Source organism: Ammospiza caudacuta, chromosome 2 (genome assembly GCF_027887145.1).
Source record: "Ammospiza caudacuta isolate bAmmCau1 chromosome 2, bAmmCau1.pri, whole genome shotgun sequence".
NCBI lineage: Eukaryota > Metazoa > Chordata > Aves > Passeriformes > Passerellidae > Ammospiza > Ammospiza caudacuta.
This window is the reverse complement of record NC_080594.1, coordinates 72,089,679-72,108,548: the sequence shown is the minus strand read 5'-3', so window position 1 is coordinate 72,108,548 and position 18,870 is coordinate 72,089,679. Positions and strand designations below refer to the sequence as shown.

General features: G+C 38.6%; 1 protein-coding gene across 2 annotated transcripts in view; it reads left to right on the top strand.

The window, feature by feature from the left end:
- MYCBP2 (MYC binding protein 2) overlaps window positions 1-18,870 on the top strand; it is a 173,379-nt gene that overhangs the window by 12,584 nt on the left and 141,925 nt on the right. For both annotated transcript variants that reach the window (XM_058800162.1, XM_058800161.1), the window contains exons 2-3: window positions 9,755-9,830; window positions 17,410-17,625. In XM_058800162.1, the coding sequence (XP_058656145.1) occupies window positions 9,755-9,830; window positions 17,410-17,625 (292 nt within the window). The remainder of the gene's footprint in view (window positions 1-9,754; window positions 9,831-17,409; window positions 17,626-18,870) is intronic.

The window sequence follows — 18,870 nt, the reverse complement described above, 5'->3', positions numbered from 1 at the left end:
CACCTGGACACTCTGCTGGCTCGTGTTCAGTAGCTGTCAACCAGCACACCCAGACCCTTTTCTAATGGGCAGCTTTCCAGCCCTTCTCCCGGCCTGTAGTGCGCAAGTGGTTGTCAAGACTCAAGTGCAGGATCCAACACTTGGCCTTGTTGGACCTCACACATTTGGCCTCTGCCCAGCAAAGAGTCCCCTCCCTAGTCATGAGCCAGTTTTTCCAAAAAAATGTTGTGAGAAAGTGTCCAAAGGCTTTACAAAGGCCAGGTAGACAACATCTACAACCTTTCCTTCTTCCACTAAGTGGGACACCTGGTCATACAAGGAGATCAGGCTGGTCAAGCAGGACCTCCTTTCCATAAACCCATGTTGGCAGCCCTGGTGACTTGGTTGTCCTATATGTGCCATGTGATGGTACTCAGTGTGATCTGCTCCATCACCTTCCCCAGCACTGAGGTCAGGCTCACAGGGCTTTAGTTCCTTCCCTGAACTCTTCTTCCAGAATTTCTTTTAATTGGGTGGCACATTCGGTGACTTTCAGTCGAGTGGAACCTCTCTGGTCAGGCAGAGCTGCTGTAAGTGATGATGGAAAGGGGTTCAGGGAGCCCTTCTGCCAGCTCCTGCAGTTCTCTGGTGGATCCCACCTGGCCCTGTAAACCTGCATGTGTCTAAGTGGTGTAGCAAGTCACTGATCATTTCCCCTTGGATGATGAGTGCTGAATACCCTGAGAACACAACTAGACTAAAACAGAGAAAGGATTAAGTACCTTTACATTTTCCTCATCCTTTACAGGATGGAGATTGTCCTTGCCCTTCTTTTTGTTGTAAACATATTTTTAGAAACATTTATCAGATCTTCATGCTATAGCTTGATATGAGTAAAGGAAATGTGAGAAGAACCGAAAAGGTTCACTTGCAGTTTCAGATAAGACAAAGCAGCATATTTGGCCAAGCATTCTTGTTGAAGAACTGTATGGTAACAAAATACGAATGTAAGTAATTTGCTTTGTTCTGTTCCTTATCAATGTCAACTCCTTCATGTGAGCAGTTGCTTGTATGTTCCAAACTTCTCTTGAACAACTTCTTTTCTTTGTTCCCCTTTGGCTTTTTGCCAGATGCTTCTCAGTTGTTGACAGCAAGTCGGGATGTCCTTTAAAGATGGTCCCACAATTTTGAGATCTCCTCAGATCTTCTGAGCAGACTTGATAACCTTAGTATTTTTTCCTTAGTATTCCCTTTCGTTTATTTTGAAGCTCTTATAGCTGAACTTCTATGGCAATGAGATGTGTGTCATAACTAAGTTTCTTGCTGACAAGTGAACTGATATTTATTAGCTGTAGTTCTCTGTGTTTGCTGTTAAGTTGCCTTGAAGCTCAATTACAAATTTAAGAACTGTTTTGGAACAATTCAGAGAATGGAGTAAATGGCTTAGGAAATAAGGAAGTCCAGCAGAGGCTGTGGTTGCTTTTAAGTTGCTTTTCATAACAGTATTGTTCTTTGTGTGATCAAGTGTCAGATAGATGACTTGTTTACAGAAGAGAAGGAAAAAAACCCTTAAAAATGCACATTGTTGTATTTCATCAGAAGAATACCTTCTGGTTTTTTGTACAACAGGAAAGTCTGTTGCAGGTCTAGTGTATCTTGTTATAGCAAGATGATTGATGAGATGATGCATGAGTATATCAGAGCTCTTACTCCAGCCCCGAGCCTGCACCTAGAAGCATTCCCTTGGGCCCACAAGAATCTCAAAAGGTTTATTAAGGCCAAATGCAAGGTGCTTCACCTGGGTTGGGGCAGCCCTTGTTATTGACACAGGCTGGGGGATGAACAGGGACAGAGGGAGCAGCCCCCCACAAAGAAGGATTTGGGGGTGCTGGTGGGTGAGAGGCTGGGCATGATTCAGCTAAGTCCCTGTTACAGTAAGGATATGGACTTGCTGGAGTCCAAGGGAGGGGCCCCCAAGATGTTTAGAGAGATGGAGCACCTCTCCTGTGAGGAAAGGCTGAGAGAACTGGGATTGTTCAGGCTGCAAAAGGGAAAGCTTTGGAGTGACTTGATTGGGGCCTATCAGGCATTTTATGTTTCTATGATTTTCAAGTAGGTGCAAGTAAGAAAAGCAACATCTGTTGCTCCTGTTGTATCATTGACTAGACTGTATCCTTCCTCAACTAGAATTTTTAGGTGTGTTCCTTCAGCCTGCTGACTTGGCTGCCTCTGTTCTAGGTAGAACAACTGTAAAGTAGATTTAAAGCTACACAGGAGCCCACCCTGGAGAGATGCTGTGGAATGGCTGTTGAGGGGGAAGCCTGCGAAAACAGGTGGTTGCTGTTGCTCTGCTTCTGGATCTGTCCTAGGTCCTGAACTGTATAGTGTCTCTCTGACAATTTCAGAGCTGGAACTGAGATTGTAGGTGAAAAAGTTAATAGAGGATACAAAACTGTAGAAGATATAGTTAAGATTGTAAGTGTCTAGCTTCAGAAAATCCCACTACCAAACCAGTAAATAAAAATGTAAAACCAGCAATGATAAAAGGTACCTCATGAGAGATTCTACACATTATATAAAATTAGAATGGGATTGTGATTCAGAAGTAGCCATGTTACTGCTGGAATGTTTCAGAATTTTATTTAAAATTGTGAGAGATTCTTTTCTGTGGGAAACCTGAAGTAATTCTTGACCTTGTCTTTGTATTTCAGCATTACGGGACTTTTTTTTTCCACTTTTTTTTTTCCCCACTCCTTTCTGGAAAAGGACTGGTTACTATGAGAGAATAGTGAAATTAGATGGCAATGATGTAAATGAGTTATGACTTAGGCTGAACTGAGACTGCTTGTCAGAAGATACATTTTTCCTCAGACTTGCAAAAAAAATCAGGCAAATTGTGGAAAAAGAGAAAAATAAAACTCATTTTTCTGTAATGAAGATATGAAAAATAGCATTTAATTGCCATAAAGACAATTTTAAAAATACCTCAGAAAGAGTTCTCTTAGTAGGATTTCATGGAACATGGTGAGAGTGTGATGATTGGCAGTGTTTAATATCTCTCCAGGGAAAAGAGATGTTGGGAATGCAGTGGAATTTAACTCAAATCGTAGAATGTCCTGTGTTGGAAGGGACCCTCAGGGATCCATGTCCACTTCCTGGCCCTGCCCAGGACCATGCCCCAGAGTCACACCATGTGCCTGAGAGCATTGTCCAAACACTCCTTGAACTGTCAGGCTTGGTGCTGTGACCACTTCCCTGGGGGGAGCCTGTTCCAGTGCTCAGCCATCCTTTTGGATGAACCACACTTTCAGCTTCATGCCATTTCCTCAAGTCCTCTCCTGGTCACAAGAGTGATGTGCACCTGCCCCTCCTCTTCCCCTCATGAGGAAGTTGTAACTGCACTGAGGTCTTCCCTCAGTCTCCTCCAGGCTGAACTGTGACCTCCGCTGCTCCTCATGCTGCTTCCCCTCCAGACCCTTCACCATGGTCCTGGCCCTCCTTTGGATGCTGACAGCTTAATGTCTTTTCATTGTGGTGCCCAAAACTGCCCCCAGCACTTGAAGTGAGGCCACCCCAGTGCAGAGCAGGGCAGGACAATCCCCTCCCTTGCCTGGCTGGTGATGCTGTGCCTGAGGCACCCCAGGACAGGGTTGGCCCTCCTGGTTGTCAGGGCACTGCTAACACACAATCAGCCTGTTATTGACCAGGACCCTTGGTCTTCTATGATAGACCAGGAAAAGGAAATGCTGACCTTTTGGGGTTCTTTCCAGACACTCTTTTTACTGATTCTAGAGTACCTTTCATTTGACAAATTAGTTTTAGTTTTCCAGATGACATGCCATGTGCACAAGCTTTTTTAAAAAAAGTCTTGTGAAGGTCCTGTACAGTGCCTATGTTGGTTCATTCGCACAGAGAAGCTCTTGATGGTTGCATATAAGCATGTTCTCTGTCATGCCCTTCTTAGTGGACCTCTGAGTGTTGGTTGTCTCCAACAAAGTGTGGATTAATTCAAGTGACTGGATTGTCTTAATGCAGGCATATATTTTAAATGTGGTAAGGTAGTTTTCATCCCTCGTTCTCTTGTTAGCTTTGTGTACTATTGAAGGTTTGGTTATGCTGACTAATTCCCATAGAAGTTGCTCCTGTGCCTGATTTTGAGGTCTGTTTGCTGATCCAGATGGTGAACAGATGAAAAGCTCAGTATGTCTCTACTTGGAAGCATAATCAGAAACATGGCATGACGGCAGGAGAAATGCAAAACTCAGAATGAGAAAAAATACACTCTTTCCACAATGCAGAAGCATGTTTATTTTACAGTCAAATTTTACTTTGTTTTATAAGCAAATGGTGAAGGTCACAGAATAGTTGAAATGAGAAGGGGCTTCTGGAGAATATTGAGTACTCAAAGTAGGATCTGCCGGAGCAGGTTGCTCTGAACATTGTCCAATTGTATTTTCAGTATCTTCAGGGAAGGAGAATGTGTAGCCTCTCAGGGCAACCTGTTCCAATCTTTGACCATTTTTACAATTCTTAGGTGTAATTGGAACTTTCTGTATTAATTTTTTTCTCTCCATTGTCTCTTGGTCTGTCAGTGGATATTGCTTAGAAGAATATGTTTCCATCATCTTTGCTCTCTCCCATCAGATGGAGGTGGAGGTATTCACATGGAGGGTATTCCACCCTCACCCTCCCAGGTTTTCTCTTTTCACAACTAAACAATCTCTGCTTGCTTGGTATCTCCTCATACAACTGAACCTCCAGCTCTTTAAGCATCTTAGTGGCCTTTCTCAGACTCCTGCTGGTAAACAAGTGTTTTTTGTTCTGGAGCACCCCGAGCTTGCAGTGGTGTTCCAGATAGAGTGTTGCAAGTTGTGTGTATAACTTGAGTCTGCATTGGAGAGCTCTTCTGCACTCTCATCTCTCCAGAGAACTGTATCCTGTGGATTCTTCAAAAATGACTGATGAACAACAGGCTGTTCTTGACTGGTGAGGTCTGTTCTTAGGAAGTCTAGGGTTGTGATGCTGCTTTTGTCTTGCTCCTTTCTTTCAGATTCCTGAACTTCACCTACACTGCCACTGCATCCAGTAAATTGATGCTGTGATGAAACACCCTCAAACTTGATGATGACTACATGATAAGTGTATCACTCATCAATACATGATGAGTGATCATAGCTTGTTGTTGTGGTCTCCTTGAGAATCTAAGCTTGGAATTTCACTTTGAGCTGTTCAGAAGCAAATGCTTCTTGCATCTTGTCTAACCAAGTTGATCACCAGCAGCAGTAGTTCACCTAATGGAGGAAACAAAAGAATTGTTTCATACCACAAACCTGTTTCATTTTCAATGTTTACTGAGTGGCTGCTGCCTGGTAAGCAAATTTCCACAAGCCCTTGAATCTTTCAGCTAAAGATGAGTGTTGAGTTAGCACTTGTGGAAACAGAGTAACAGAATGTATTTGTCATTTGTCTGAACGTGGCAACTCTTGGCCAGACCTATCCTATCAACAGTATACTTCCCCGCAAAGATGGGTGTCCTCGAACTAGAGCAAGCGAATTTAGACAAATGCACTGAGTTAAAGTCACTTGGAAGTCTTAAAAAATTGAGCATGTGTTCGCATGTGGTTTACTAAATTCACAAATTTTTCAAAAGTGTACTCAAGATTCAACAGCAGAACTGTGTCTAATACTGTACTAGCTACGGTAGTCTTTGATACCATGTTTCAGAAGCAAAGGTTTTAGGTCGGATAGCACTTAAATAAGGCTTTTGTTGTTCCTTTCCTGCTTCAGCAGCAGAGACAGAATAATATTTTTTCCACTCATTATACACGCACTTATATAGTCTAGAAGATCTTATGCAGGTGTAACACTAACATAACGTTAGTCCATGTTGAGTAATTCAGTAACAGCATTGAGGGGAGGAGAACACACTCTTCATGTAAAGCTTCCCTCTCAAATTTAAGCTTATCAATTATAGTTCATGGCTGTTGCACCTTCAGGGAAGATGCTCTGTTTGCATTTCTTCATCTCTTTCAAACAGTAAGAGCGATGGTGTTGAGACACTGGACGATGTTCTAATAATTCATCAGATAGTCCAAGTGCTAGCTGTTGCTACTTCTGGTCTAGAGTGAATAAACTAAAGCATGCCTTTACTCCTCCTACTACAGGTGCTACAAGCCTGATTGGAATTGTAATCATGTCATTTGAACAGCTGTTTCATCTATTTTAAATTGTCAAGCAACTGGTTATTACCCACCTTCCCCTTTCCCCTCCCTTTTTTATTTCTGCCTTTGATTTGAGGCAATTACTTCATATTCCAAGGTTGAAGATTTTTGGTATTTATTTTATTCTCAACAGGTTTTTCTGTAAAGGCTTTAATAGCACCGTTCACTCTTTCTTTGTGTCCATTTGCTATGAGTAATTTTTTGTCAAGGTGTCTTTACGTTCCGTGCTCATTTGACTTGCACTTGCTTGTGGTCCAGTTCAAAATTTGGTCTCCAGTGTTACAAAGTTTTGAAGCAGTTTGCAGAAAGCCTGCCTCAGATTTCCTGAAAATGAGTGTTTGTTTTCTGTGAGCTAAATGGTATCAACAACTGAGTTAGAAGTTGGAGGCTAAGGACCTTTTGCCAGCGGAAGCCGATTGTTAGCACAGAGTACCAAGACCTTTTCAAATGACAGCTAGCAGCAGCTTACAGTTGTTAACCAGCAATATGATTAATAATTTAGCTAAAAAATCCAACTGAGCCATATCAGATCTTGTTAATCTTCAGGTAGTAGAGGAGTTGTGGTTATAATTAACATATGGTTTCCAACAGGAAATTACTCATAATCTGCTTAACATTGTTTTTCATGAATATATTTACCCATGTTTTTCTGAATATTAAAACATCTCAGTGTTTTGGTATATTGTTTTAGTATCTTTTTTTCTGAATATTAAAACCATCTTAGTGTTATGGTATATAACAGTAGAACGGTGAACCATCATATGTATCTTTGTTACATGCAGATACATTGTGAATACATTAGTGTTATGCATAGTTATTGTAGGTTGCTCAGAGATATATAAAATTAGTGTGATGAGGTATTTTTATTAATTAATTGCTTACTTGTTTTGGAGGTTTGTTTGGAAGTGGAAGAAAGTATACTTCCCAACTCCTTGAGGTTTCATTTTTAGAAAATACGGGGACATAATTGTGGATTCTTACTATGGCATTTCTATCCCAAACTGTTTCCATGTAAAATTATTCAAGCTCAAAACTTGCTGAAGACAAAGGTTGCCACAATGGAGCAGTCAGACTGTGCTGCTGTTTGCAGCATCTTTAATGGTTGTTGTATGAATGAGGGAGATCATAGCACCATCAGTAAACCCATTGCTGATCTTTCCTGTTTACTAATTGGAAAAAACATTGTGTAGGTGTCATGACAAATGAAGGTAATCTGCCAAATGGCAGAGGTTTTGTTACTACGGAAATGAGCCCAGTCTTGGGGGGAGGGAAAAGGCTTAATTTGGGGGTTTTTCAGATGTATGCACAAACATGAAGAAATACTTGCAAAAATTACAGGGATTGGTCCAGTGAAATATTTACAAGATGAAAAAGTGTTTTTAATGTTTGCAGACTGTAACAAATTTGGTGAGTTTTCAGGGATTTTGGCAGGAAGGATTAAATTTGAAATGTCTTGGCAACTTGAATTAGTGTCTTTTAAAACAAAAAGAAAAAAGCTATGCTTATCAAGTTGTGTTAAGTCCAAATCATACTGTGTTTAAAAGGCATAATTATTAGCACAGGTAGAAAAAGAGTATTGGAAGCTCAATTTTGAGGTTTGCAGGGAAATGTTTTCATGCTGGCCTGGGTTAAATAGGTCTGCTGTGCCATATTGCTGTGGAGCTGCCAAATAATACCTGGAATGCAGTTTAAATGTGACCTTGGAGGCGTATGAGGCATTTCTTCTTCCTCTTCCTAACAGCAAACAACAAGTATTGTTTTCAGCTTTGGTCAACATGGTTTATGTGCGGTATGGACTGAGAGAGCCCAGAAGCTACTTTCATCAGGACTTTTAAACTGAAAGTTAGGGTGCAAGTTTCATAAAAGGTCATCAGGTCCAGAGCAGATGATTGAGTGGCTACAGAGTGGAAAGGGCTGCACTGTTCTTCATGTTTGACAGCAGAATAAGAATTAACTACATTAAATTATAATAAGGCAACATGCCTAATTAAAGAAAAACTAAATAGCGAGGCTATGGAGCTCAGCTGCTGAAATTTGAGCAGTAAAGGTTATATGAAGTTTGTTTTTTCCTTGCTTCTTGAATAGCTTGTATACTGTTACCTATTGAAACTTTACTGTTGGGGGAACCTTGAGCAGTCATCTCCATTCTCTTTGTAAACTTTAACTTTTTGAGGGTGGTGAGGGAATTACTGCCCACTGAACTCTAGTTCTTTTAACTCCAGGATAATGATGTTTGTTCCTTATAAGCAAAGTGGTCAGCTGGTTTGTTTCTGCAGGAAGTGTCTTGAGGAACATACCTTCCTCTTAATACAGGTCAAGAGGGGAAAAGTGGTGAATTCTCTAGGAGGCAGCTTTCTTGGCATACTCTGCAGGAATTCTTTGTTTGAGCTTGTATTCTCACTGCTGGCTGTTGGTCAGGCTTTAGTTTTTCCAGCCTTTAACTGCTGGACCATGAGGCTTCTATATTCTTGCAGTCTGAATACTGTACAGGACAGTAACCACTATGTTTTAGAACCCTCAGCGTTTTTATTTAGAACAAAGTTGTTTGAATAAAGTATTAAGATTCTTCTGATTCTCAGTCTGTTACTGAAAATGCAACTTCTCACTGCCTGGGATTTTCAGATGTAATAGTTTTTTATTTTTCAACTAATCTGAACTGTAAGCTATTTGAATAAAGTTTGTTGTACAGAGGAATATTAGTAGCTTTTGCTTGAAGTCCTGTGTAAGGTGAGCTGTATGCTGCAAAGGTAACATATGACTTTTTTTCTTATTTTTGTAGAATTAATAATCTGAAAAAATAATAGCTTAAAAAACATGCATTTCAGAATAATCTCAGTGATGGTGATGGAACAGGCATGTGTGCCTATGGTGTCTTTCTTGTATGTTGTCTTTTTTATTTTTCCTGGGTAATAAAATGGAGGAGAAAAAGAATGTGGTAGGAATGAGGTGTGGGCAGGAGAGGATTAAATGAGTTTAGAGAAGTGTCTAAGCTAGATCTCTAATGTAAAGGGATGGACATTAAGTTTATAAAGTGAGGGTGGGAAAAGTCCAAACAAAAGGTAAAGAAACTGCAGTTTCTTCCATCAGCTGAATCTTCTGCTAAATGATACATTTTTAAAGCTTACTTTTTGTCTTGGAAGGCTTGAATGTCTGTGTGATAAAGACTTTACAAAGCAGTGTTCTGTACTAGCAGATTGTTTTACTGAGAATTGTCAATAATTCTGGCTTCTAGCATTGCTGTGGCACTGAAGAACTTGTAATAGAAACAATAGGGCAAGCCAATAGAAAGCTCAGGGACTTGTTTCTCTCCTAGCATATATTCTGCTTAAATTGATGAGAGTAAAGGCCCATAATTCAGTGGAACATTAGGAAAGCACAGTTTTAGGTGCATGTACTGTGATTCACACTCTGAAATTCTACCTGCGATTATTCCCTTTGTCTATGAGAAAAAATATGGAGTGCTTCTGATGTTTTTTCCCCTCTGTGCTTATTACCATGAGGTGCAGAAGGGAGTTTGTTTATTTTGTTCTCATTGCTTTTTTTCTCTTTTTCAGAAGTAAGAAACTTTTTAGCAAGAAAAAGTTGAAAAGAAAACAGAAGACTAAATTGAAAGTAAAAACACGCAACAAGGTAAGCCTGTAACTAACTTGATAAAGTCCTGACTCAAAAATGACAGTAACTTCAGTTGAGAGAAATGCAAGAACACCTAAATATGACTAACACTGTGTTTGTTTAGAGGAGTTAATAGCAGACCAGTGTTGTCTGTTTACTCTATCTTACATGACTGTGATACCAATGTTAACCTTATTCAACTGTTTTTGGTGCTAATGTTCAACAGGAAATAATGTGAACACTGTTTTTAGTTCTCCAAGTGTAGCTAAACATGTTGGTCTTAGAGGTAAATTTTGAGATCTGCATCTAGCAGAGACTAGTGCTGCAAAGGGTTTGCCATATTGGCTAAAGGAGAAAGGGAGCATTCTTAGGACTCCAAAGTTAACTCTGAAAATTCCTCCATGATGGAAAACGTAATAAATAACTAAGTGATTCTATTCCTGTTTTCTCCCCATATAACTCCTGCCTCCAATCACTTTAAATGCATGGGAACCGTACAGTGAACTTAATAAAAATGTTTACATCTTAATTCTTTAGAGAGAATAAATTTATGCAGAAGCAGTGCTGTTTTAAAATACTGCTGGGCTGCATTCTTTCTCTATTAGAGAGCTATTATTTCTCTATTTAAGCTACAGTCTTGGAAGGGTTTTCATGGGGCTGTGAAGGCTTGTAATCAGTAAAGAGAAAACTCAGTTTTGGAATGGTTCGGAAGGACAGAACCACTGAAATATCCAGTGAAAACACTTTCTAGTGAGCTGAATGCCCTTATAATACAAATGCACTGTAGAACCACTTGGCCATCTTATCCTTATTTGCCAAACCTCATGTAGTTGCTGTATGTCAAGACAGATGGCTTTGGGAGGATGAAGCAAACCCTCTATCTATTCATTTGGTATTGACTTTTTGGAGACCTACCAGATTATTCTGCTTATCTCAAGTAGTGCAGCTTCCAACTATGGTATAGAAAGAGCTTATCTTCATTTCTCTTCTCAGCACTGTACAGTAAAATGTTTGTGGTCCTAACTGAATTTCTCAGTCCTTTCTTCAGTTGCTATAAGAAGTTTTAGCTCTGTCCTCTCCATGACTTTATCAACCCACTGTCAACAAAGACAACCAAGTTAGAGATTTGAAGAAATATAGTTAGTTTGTGTGTTCTGTCTGGTGACAGAAACTTGTGCTTTTAAAATAAGATAACGTTTTGGTCATTGTTACACTATAAAGGGACCCTTGTCTATCTGGTTGGTGGGACCCTAGTTTTACTGCCAAGTAGAAAGCTAAATGCAGAATGGCTGTTGACAAGCTTAACAGTCAAATGTAGTTCTTAAATTTAGTTGTGTTAGGTGGATGGAGTGGCAGGATCCTTGGCCAAGACAATGTGAACATACTAAAGGCTAGTTCTTGTGAGTAGTTATGGATATGGCACTAACTGATAATCTCCTCACCTCATCCCTATGGAAGGTTGTTCTCAAGATTTTTCTTGGGTTTAGGTCAGTTTCTACTTAAAGCATTGAGATTTGCATCTTTGAAAGTCATAATGGGTTTTTGTGTGTCTGTTACTGATGCTATTATCTAGATAGTGTCTGATACTGACAAGGGATTGACCATTAGAACATTGGTCTTCATTCTGAGTGACTTGGGTACAGAAGAGCACTCCAGCTTATTTCAGCATGTTAGCAAAAAATTGTGTATTTCCTGAAAAACGTAGCAGAAGGGAAGGATAAAACCAGCTTCATATCTTGAGGTTATGAAACTGACAGGGTTGGGTCATTTTATTTATTTTCTTTTTGTAGTTGTTTTTATGTTGGAGGGTTTTTTTTGGTTTTGTTGTGTACTTTTCAATGCATCCCAATGCTTACCATGGCAGAATCAGCACAGTGGTTATTTTTGCACTGGAATATCTGAAAGTGGATGTGTCTATTGTCAGAAAAATGTGAGCTTCCATTTGGAATCTTTAAAATAGAGCAGTTGAAAAGTCTTTCACTGCTGGACTTTTGAGCAGTAGAGTTTGTGTGCGTTGGTTTATTTTTTGAAGAAACAGGGTCTTTTAGTCTGAACAGAGATGGAAGCTTTCTCTTAATATATTTAGTAGAGGCAGAGAGGGCCTTAAAGGAGGAGTAAGATGAAGTAACCCAAAATTTCGTTATTTATATCCCCTGCTTAGTAAAAATGATTGAGTAATGGAAGAGGAGAGAAATTTAAAAGTGAAGCAATTGTTGATCAACTGGAAGAAAATTATTTCCACCATTTAAGCATTAAATGTTAGAACATTTTAGGTATAAAACTAATTGGTGTTTAAATAGCTCAGTAGTTTGAGTCTTATTCTGCTTCTAAGGTGGGTCATGCTATGATCACTGGTCTTTGAACTATTGCTCATTTTTTGGTTTGTGGTTTAGTATCTATTTTTTAGATGGAGGTACAAAAGTTTTCTGTGGTGCAGTCTATTTTGGCTTTAGAAATTCACTGCTGGCATAAGTGACTTTTAAATAGAAAACAAGTATCTGATTGTTAGACATGGGTGTAGCACCTTGGATTCCAGTCCCTACCTGCCTCCTCCCCACGGTTTTTTTTTCTTTTGGCAAAGAATATCGCCAGAAAATTATAAGGCCCTGTAACTTTTCCCAGCTCTATGAATATTGCTGCTGACCTCCCCTTCCCCCTTCAGACACCCTGGATATTTCCCCCTTTTGCTGTTAATTCATGCAAGTGCTGCCTAGGACCCTTGGATTGAGAGAGACTTAGACAGACAACCACAGTTCCTCATAATCTGTTTTCATAATGTTATTTGAAGAATACTGAAAAATTGGAGTCCACCAAACACAGCTTGTACTGGAAATGGTTGGTGTCTACCTGTTTAGTTTATGCAGAAGTTTTAAGCTATGACTTTTTTAGCTTTCTACAAGTGGGAATAATAAAACTTTAAGGGGGAGGTTCATGTAGCAGACAAATTCATTGTAAGCTAATGAATAGATGTATAAAACGCATCAACTGGGATGAATATTGTCTCAGTAAAAACACACGTAGGTTCTCAAATAATTTGGCCTTGTTTTCAGTGGCATTTGTATTTGGTCTTTCAACCTCAAGAGGGCATCCCTTTCTAAGAGATCTTTTGACTGTCTGAAAAAGAATTGGGTGAGCTTCTCAGTGTTACACAGGGATTAGATCAGATGATTATTATAACCTGACCCATCTTTAACAGCAGATTAACTTTCCTCTCTTAGATTATAGTCTATTTCCATCATATTTAAGAATAAGCCATTTGCCACAGTCATCTGATTCAAGAGGAAGAAAACAAATAGGTTAGAAAATAAACTGTGTATGGGTTTTATCTTTAGGGAAAACAGTTTCTTTATGTGTGAGATGTGCAAAGGAGACCAGAGGGTTTTGGTTTTTCGCACTGCTATTCTTGAGTGTACTGGAACATTACAAAATGCTAACTGAGAAGAGCAATTAGGAGTAGGTTGCTCTTATCTTTTGAACCAAACCTGTGCTGTTTACCTTCTCCTACATAATTCATTCTTCCAGTTAGCAGGGAGTATATGTTTACAAGGACAAGCAAGGCATCAGGGTGTGAGCATCTGCACTTTGATCTCTCCCTCATAAGAGTCTTACCTTTCAGAAAATAAAAAGTAACACACAAGAAATAAAATCTTCACATATTAAAACTGTCTTCACCAATGATGGATGTTTAAGTTTTACAATGTATGTTTCACCATATATCTTCATTTGCTAAGGTGCACGTTTAATTTTTGGTGACACCAAGTCAGACAGCAAAGATGAAGATTCAGAACATCCCACTGTGTGGTGGTGTTCACAGGGGTCCCAGGATGACGGAAGAGATAAGAATCTTGACTCCATGTTTCAGAAGGCTGTTTATTATTTTATGATATATGTGATATTAAAAGAAAATTACATATTAAAACTATACTAAAAGAATATCAGAAAGGATTTCATCAGAAGGCTGGCAAGGAATAGAAAAGAATGATAATAAAATCTTGTGACTGACCAGAGAGGCCAAGACGGCTGAACTGTGATTGGTCATCAAGTAGAAACAATCCATGTTAGGCCAATCAAAGATGCACCTGTTGCATTCCACAGCAGCAGATAATTATTGTTTACATTTCATTTCTGAGGCCTCTCAGCTTCTCAGGAGAAAAAATCCTAGCAAAGGATTTTTTGGAAAATATGTCTGTGACAATACAGCTCATATGAAAACTACTGAATCAAACAGCATAATTCTGTTTTCCAGTCTGTAAGCTCTCTTCTTTTTGACAGTGGTAGCAATTTCATTTTGCAAGAAACCAGATGCTTTGGGAGGAAAGCTAGTATAGAAGCTATCATCTCATCTTCTGCTTAGGCACTCTGGAAGCTGAATGTGTAGTCAAATGTAATGAGCGCTTTGGATTGCAATATTCCAGCAGCGATTAAGATTTGGACATTTGAAAGCAGAGAAAGTGATTGCTGCTCTTCAACTTATTCCAAGTATCATGTGACTCTCAGTACTCAACACCATGAAAACAGGCTGTCTGTAAGGTGTTGTTTCTTTCTGAAATAATTTATCGTATAGCTCAAGAGCAGGCTGTTTGGATTATTAATGATTCTGGTTCTGTGCAAAATCAGTAAATTGCTTTAGTTCTTACAAGTTGATTAACATTTTGATTTAATATTCTGCTCTTTTTCTTCTCAATGTAGATGTATTTTGTGCCAACATGAAATGCAATATCAGAGAATTGTAAATTAAAACAGACTTTATTACTTTAATAAAAGAAGTACTAAGTGAGGTTCTGTAGGTACAGGTATTGGTTATTTTTTCTTACTGATCTATTCTACCTCAACATCTGAGTCCACAGCAAGGTTGTACAGATGATATCACGAGTCTCATAATATTGGGGAAGTTTTTATGATTGTGTAGAAGATATTCATTAGCTGCAGAAAAGTAAACTTTCAGGTGATGATAGGATGAACTCAAATCCCAGTTTTCTGACTTGTTCAATGTATCTGACCTTAGTGAAGTTAGGAATCTGTTACCTGGAAAGGAAGAACACTTGTTTCATATAGGAAAAATTTCTGATGTCGGTTTTGAATACTTTCCTCTACCACTGTTGAAGAAAAGAAAAAAAACAACAAAAAAGCTGCTCACTGAATGATCACTTGCATTAGATGGGGCAGAAAGTTTTACTGGTTTCTTTTTTGTTGTTGTCAGCTCAGTTCTTGCCTTATGTAAAGGAAATCTAAGAATGTGATGTTTGTGGAACTTGCTTATTATATGCATCCACATATGTTTGTTTTGAAGAGCTAGCAACTATAAGTATTTTAGTTAAACCCCTTAGACTTGAGCAAATCCATCACAAATCACATCAGTGTTTTTTATCTTACGATGAAGTTTCTGGAGGATGTTGTGCTGTACTGAAGTCTCTAGGCAGTTAGTGTATGCAAGTATTGTACTGTTCATGCACTGCTGGTAGAAAAGCAAAACACTGAACATAGAGATAGAATAGTTAAAGTGCTTACTGGTTAACGGTTGTAAAGTATTTGGAATAAGGAGTGAATTTCTGAAAATTAGTCAGCTTGTTATTAATAGGTAAGAAAACATACTTTGATTTTTATCTAGCACTGTAATGTCTAAAATTATCTGTGATGGTTTAACAGTTTGGCCGGTCTGTTTCAAATGAGACTGTACGAGCTACAGAACTTAAGGCTCTTCAGGATCAAAGATTTAGCTGAGCTGACAAGAAAGAATTGGAATGGAAACTCTTCACAGAAGTTATAATTACAATGTGTGATATTAACTAGATAAGTGAACTTTCAGATAAATATCTGGACCCTCTGAAATAGCTTTCTCGTTCTGTAACTGTCTGTAAAAAACTTTAGTAAACTAAGTTTAGTGAGGAATGTAACCTGTGCCATTCAACTGAGCTAGCTTTAAAGCTGAAAGCTTTTACTGTGCATTTGCCTTAACAGGAGCTGCAAAAATTTTTGAGGTAATGTGTATGGATACTTGATGAACAGAAGAGTTACATCTTAAAACCATTCAGTTTTATGGTGTCAAACTTCAAAGCATGTAGGAGCTCATTATCAGTGGGGTCAATCCAAATTTATTTTGATTCAGTTTGATACTGGAATAACTTATGAGGTTGTACCTTGGGTTCTTGCAGTGATTAATATTGTGGGATTTCTAACAAGAGCTTTACTATTTTAAAGACACTAATGTTAAACAAGACTAAACTTTGCTGTCTTGTGATCCTTAATGGCAGAAGTTCTGTTGAGTTAAAGAAAAAAAGCTGCCAAACCTGAGTATGCATGTAGGGAACTTTTTCCAGCTGTTTCTTTTTCCTACTTCATTATATTTTTGTGCTTACTGCTACCACTGATGCAGGTGAGAAAAATTACCATACAATGTGTTTGATGAAATAGATTGCATAGTAAGCATTACTTCTTAATATTCTAGCTTGCAGTAACTGTAGTAATAATGGAAAGGAAGGATAGGCAAATACATACCAGTACTGTCAGAATAAAATTATGGTCAAAAACAGGGAATATGTGAATGATTAAATATTTTCAAGTAATTTTGAATTTTTTTGTTATGTTTTTTAACATACAGTGTTAAAAGGTCTTAGAGTCTTGTGTTGTTTCTGGTATTAATAAAAATGTATGTGCAGATAAAAGTGGTTTTGATGTAGAAAATTGTGGCAACCATATTGTAGAAGAACAAATCACCCCATTAAAATATTACCCACTTCACTGGTTCTCAAATTCCTTTTACCTCTCCTCTGCTAGTTTAATGTTCTCCTTCCCATCACTGCTCTCAGTGATCTGTTTCAATCACTGTAGCATAATTCACTGTGTAATTTCATGCCAGATGAATGTGGCAATGCACAGTATTAATACCCTATAAATAAAACAAAAGAAAAACCATACAGCCTCCACTCTCACTGTGCCCTTCCTCCCCCTGTCCCTCAAGAGTACAAGAATGAAACCAGAAATGACCTTGTGAAGTCAGTCATGATCCTGAGTCAGTCTGGCCTAATAATCCACCACATTTTGCCTTGCATGGTCAAGCAAATTTGTCCTGCACTCTTAACCTGGGCCTTCTCTCCTTGCATGATCTGTGTGCCCTCTGTCTATAGCAAGCTCTTACAGAGAATTGCTTCCTCGCATGTGCCTGAAATCCAGTTTTCAAAGCCTGTGCTGATACCAGCCTGGTCTTTGCTAGTACACAATCCAATGGATTGTATTTAAAAGTTCAATTATAATTAAAACCTCCAAAACAGACTGCTGTTGAGGACATAGAGCTTGATTCTGCTATTCTTACCACTGTGGCACAGGTTTGGATCATTCTGTAGCCTGAGCTGCTGTCATTTGTAGTCCCGGTGTCCTCATCAAGTTATGAGATGTAGAGGCCAAAGGTAGATGGTAGAATGTCTTCCTCTTCTTCCTTTCTTCCCTGCTTGAAATAGACCTTTAGGTACTTCAGCAGGAAAGTTGTCTCTAGTTTAGAAATAATTTGGTCTGTCAAAATTGAGACTGTTGAGATTATTTATATTTAGCAAAGCTTGAAACTTTACTAAACTAATAAACTAAAACTGATCTTGTTTTTCAGACTGAGAGCCTAGAGAGTACAATAACCATACCAGATATCAGATTACATAGCAATCCTTCAGCTTTTAATGTTTACTGCAATGTCCGCCATTGTGTGTTGGAGTGGCAGAAAAAGGAAGCGTCTGTGTCTTTGGCCTCGAAGAACAGTGTCCAGAGTGGGGATTCTGACAGTGATGAAGAGGAGGAGCCCAAAGAGCCACCTATTAAACTTCCAAAGGCAAGTAACTGATACCGCTTCAAGTGTGCCATGTATGTCATCTAAGGTTGGTGTGTTCTTTTTGGGGATTAAAGAGCAACAGTATAATCCAGCTGCTTAGAACACTACTGTAGTTTTATTTGTAGTCCATCTAGTTCAGAATCATTTCATGAATTAGGATGATCTATGTACCTGCCCAATTAAAGTCAGTTAAATGTCTGGTAAACACTCAAGTTGAATTCTTTTCAAAGTGTTGGTAATTGAACATCTCCTGCCTCAAAAATCTACACAGAAATGATGTGAATAAGGCAGCTCTAATATCTCTGAGAGGCTACCAGCTCATAATGGTAAAAGGGTGCTCTTTTTGCTTTACCCTCCAAAAAGAATGAGTCTTTCTAATAATGGAAATAATTTGGTGGAATGGTTCCTAAGATGTTTTGCTAGGTATGCGTGTAATTGCAGCAACTGTGTTATTCTTTCCCTTTTTTGGCTTTAGTGCCCTTAGTGGTACTGACAGCTCCAGATTCTACTGCATGTTAAGATTGTGATGCTATAGTTGAACAGTTAGAGTGGGTTTTTTACTATTGACTGCTTCTATGCTTACAGTAGGATTACTGGTGGAAAGTCAGAAATAAAGGACTTACTGATTTTTTCTTATTTTTTTCAATTTGTTGGTTCACTTGTTTTTTACTATGTATTACAAAGCTATGCATTTAGTTTTGTTCATTGCTACCTTATCAATGCTATGGAACATGCTTTGTTTTGTTGTTCTTCTGAATCTAAAAAGCATATTCAGATTAACTTCCCTTGTATATATTTGGCCTAAAGCCAATACAAATGCTGAATTAAAAAAGGTAGTTGCAGCTGTGGTTATGTAGAATATTTGAGTGGCTTAGGAAATTAGGATTTTACAGATGATTGCATTTGGGCATTGTTATCCGAGGGGCAAAGTTGGCACTCCAGAAAATAGTAGTGGTGAATTGCAGAGAAGCATAACCCAGTCAGCCAACTGAAATTTCATGATTGATGATTGCAATATGTGGTCACTGGAAATAAAGTCAGCACTGTTTATGAACTGCATTTGAGCACTCATGGATTGTATTAAATGAATCAGCAAGTGCTTGTGGGTGCTTAATTTTAAGTAAAAGGCAATGTAGCTACTAGCATTTATGGAGGATGGAATGATGTTTTAAAAAGATGTTGAAATTAAAAGAGGTTCCAAGCCAGATGAGATTTATAAGTGATATGGAAAGAAGACTTGCATGT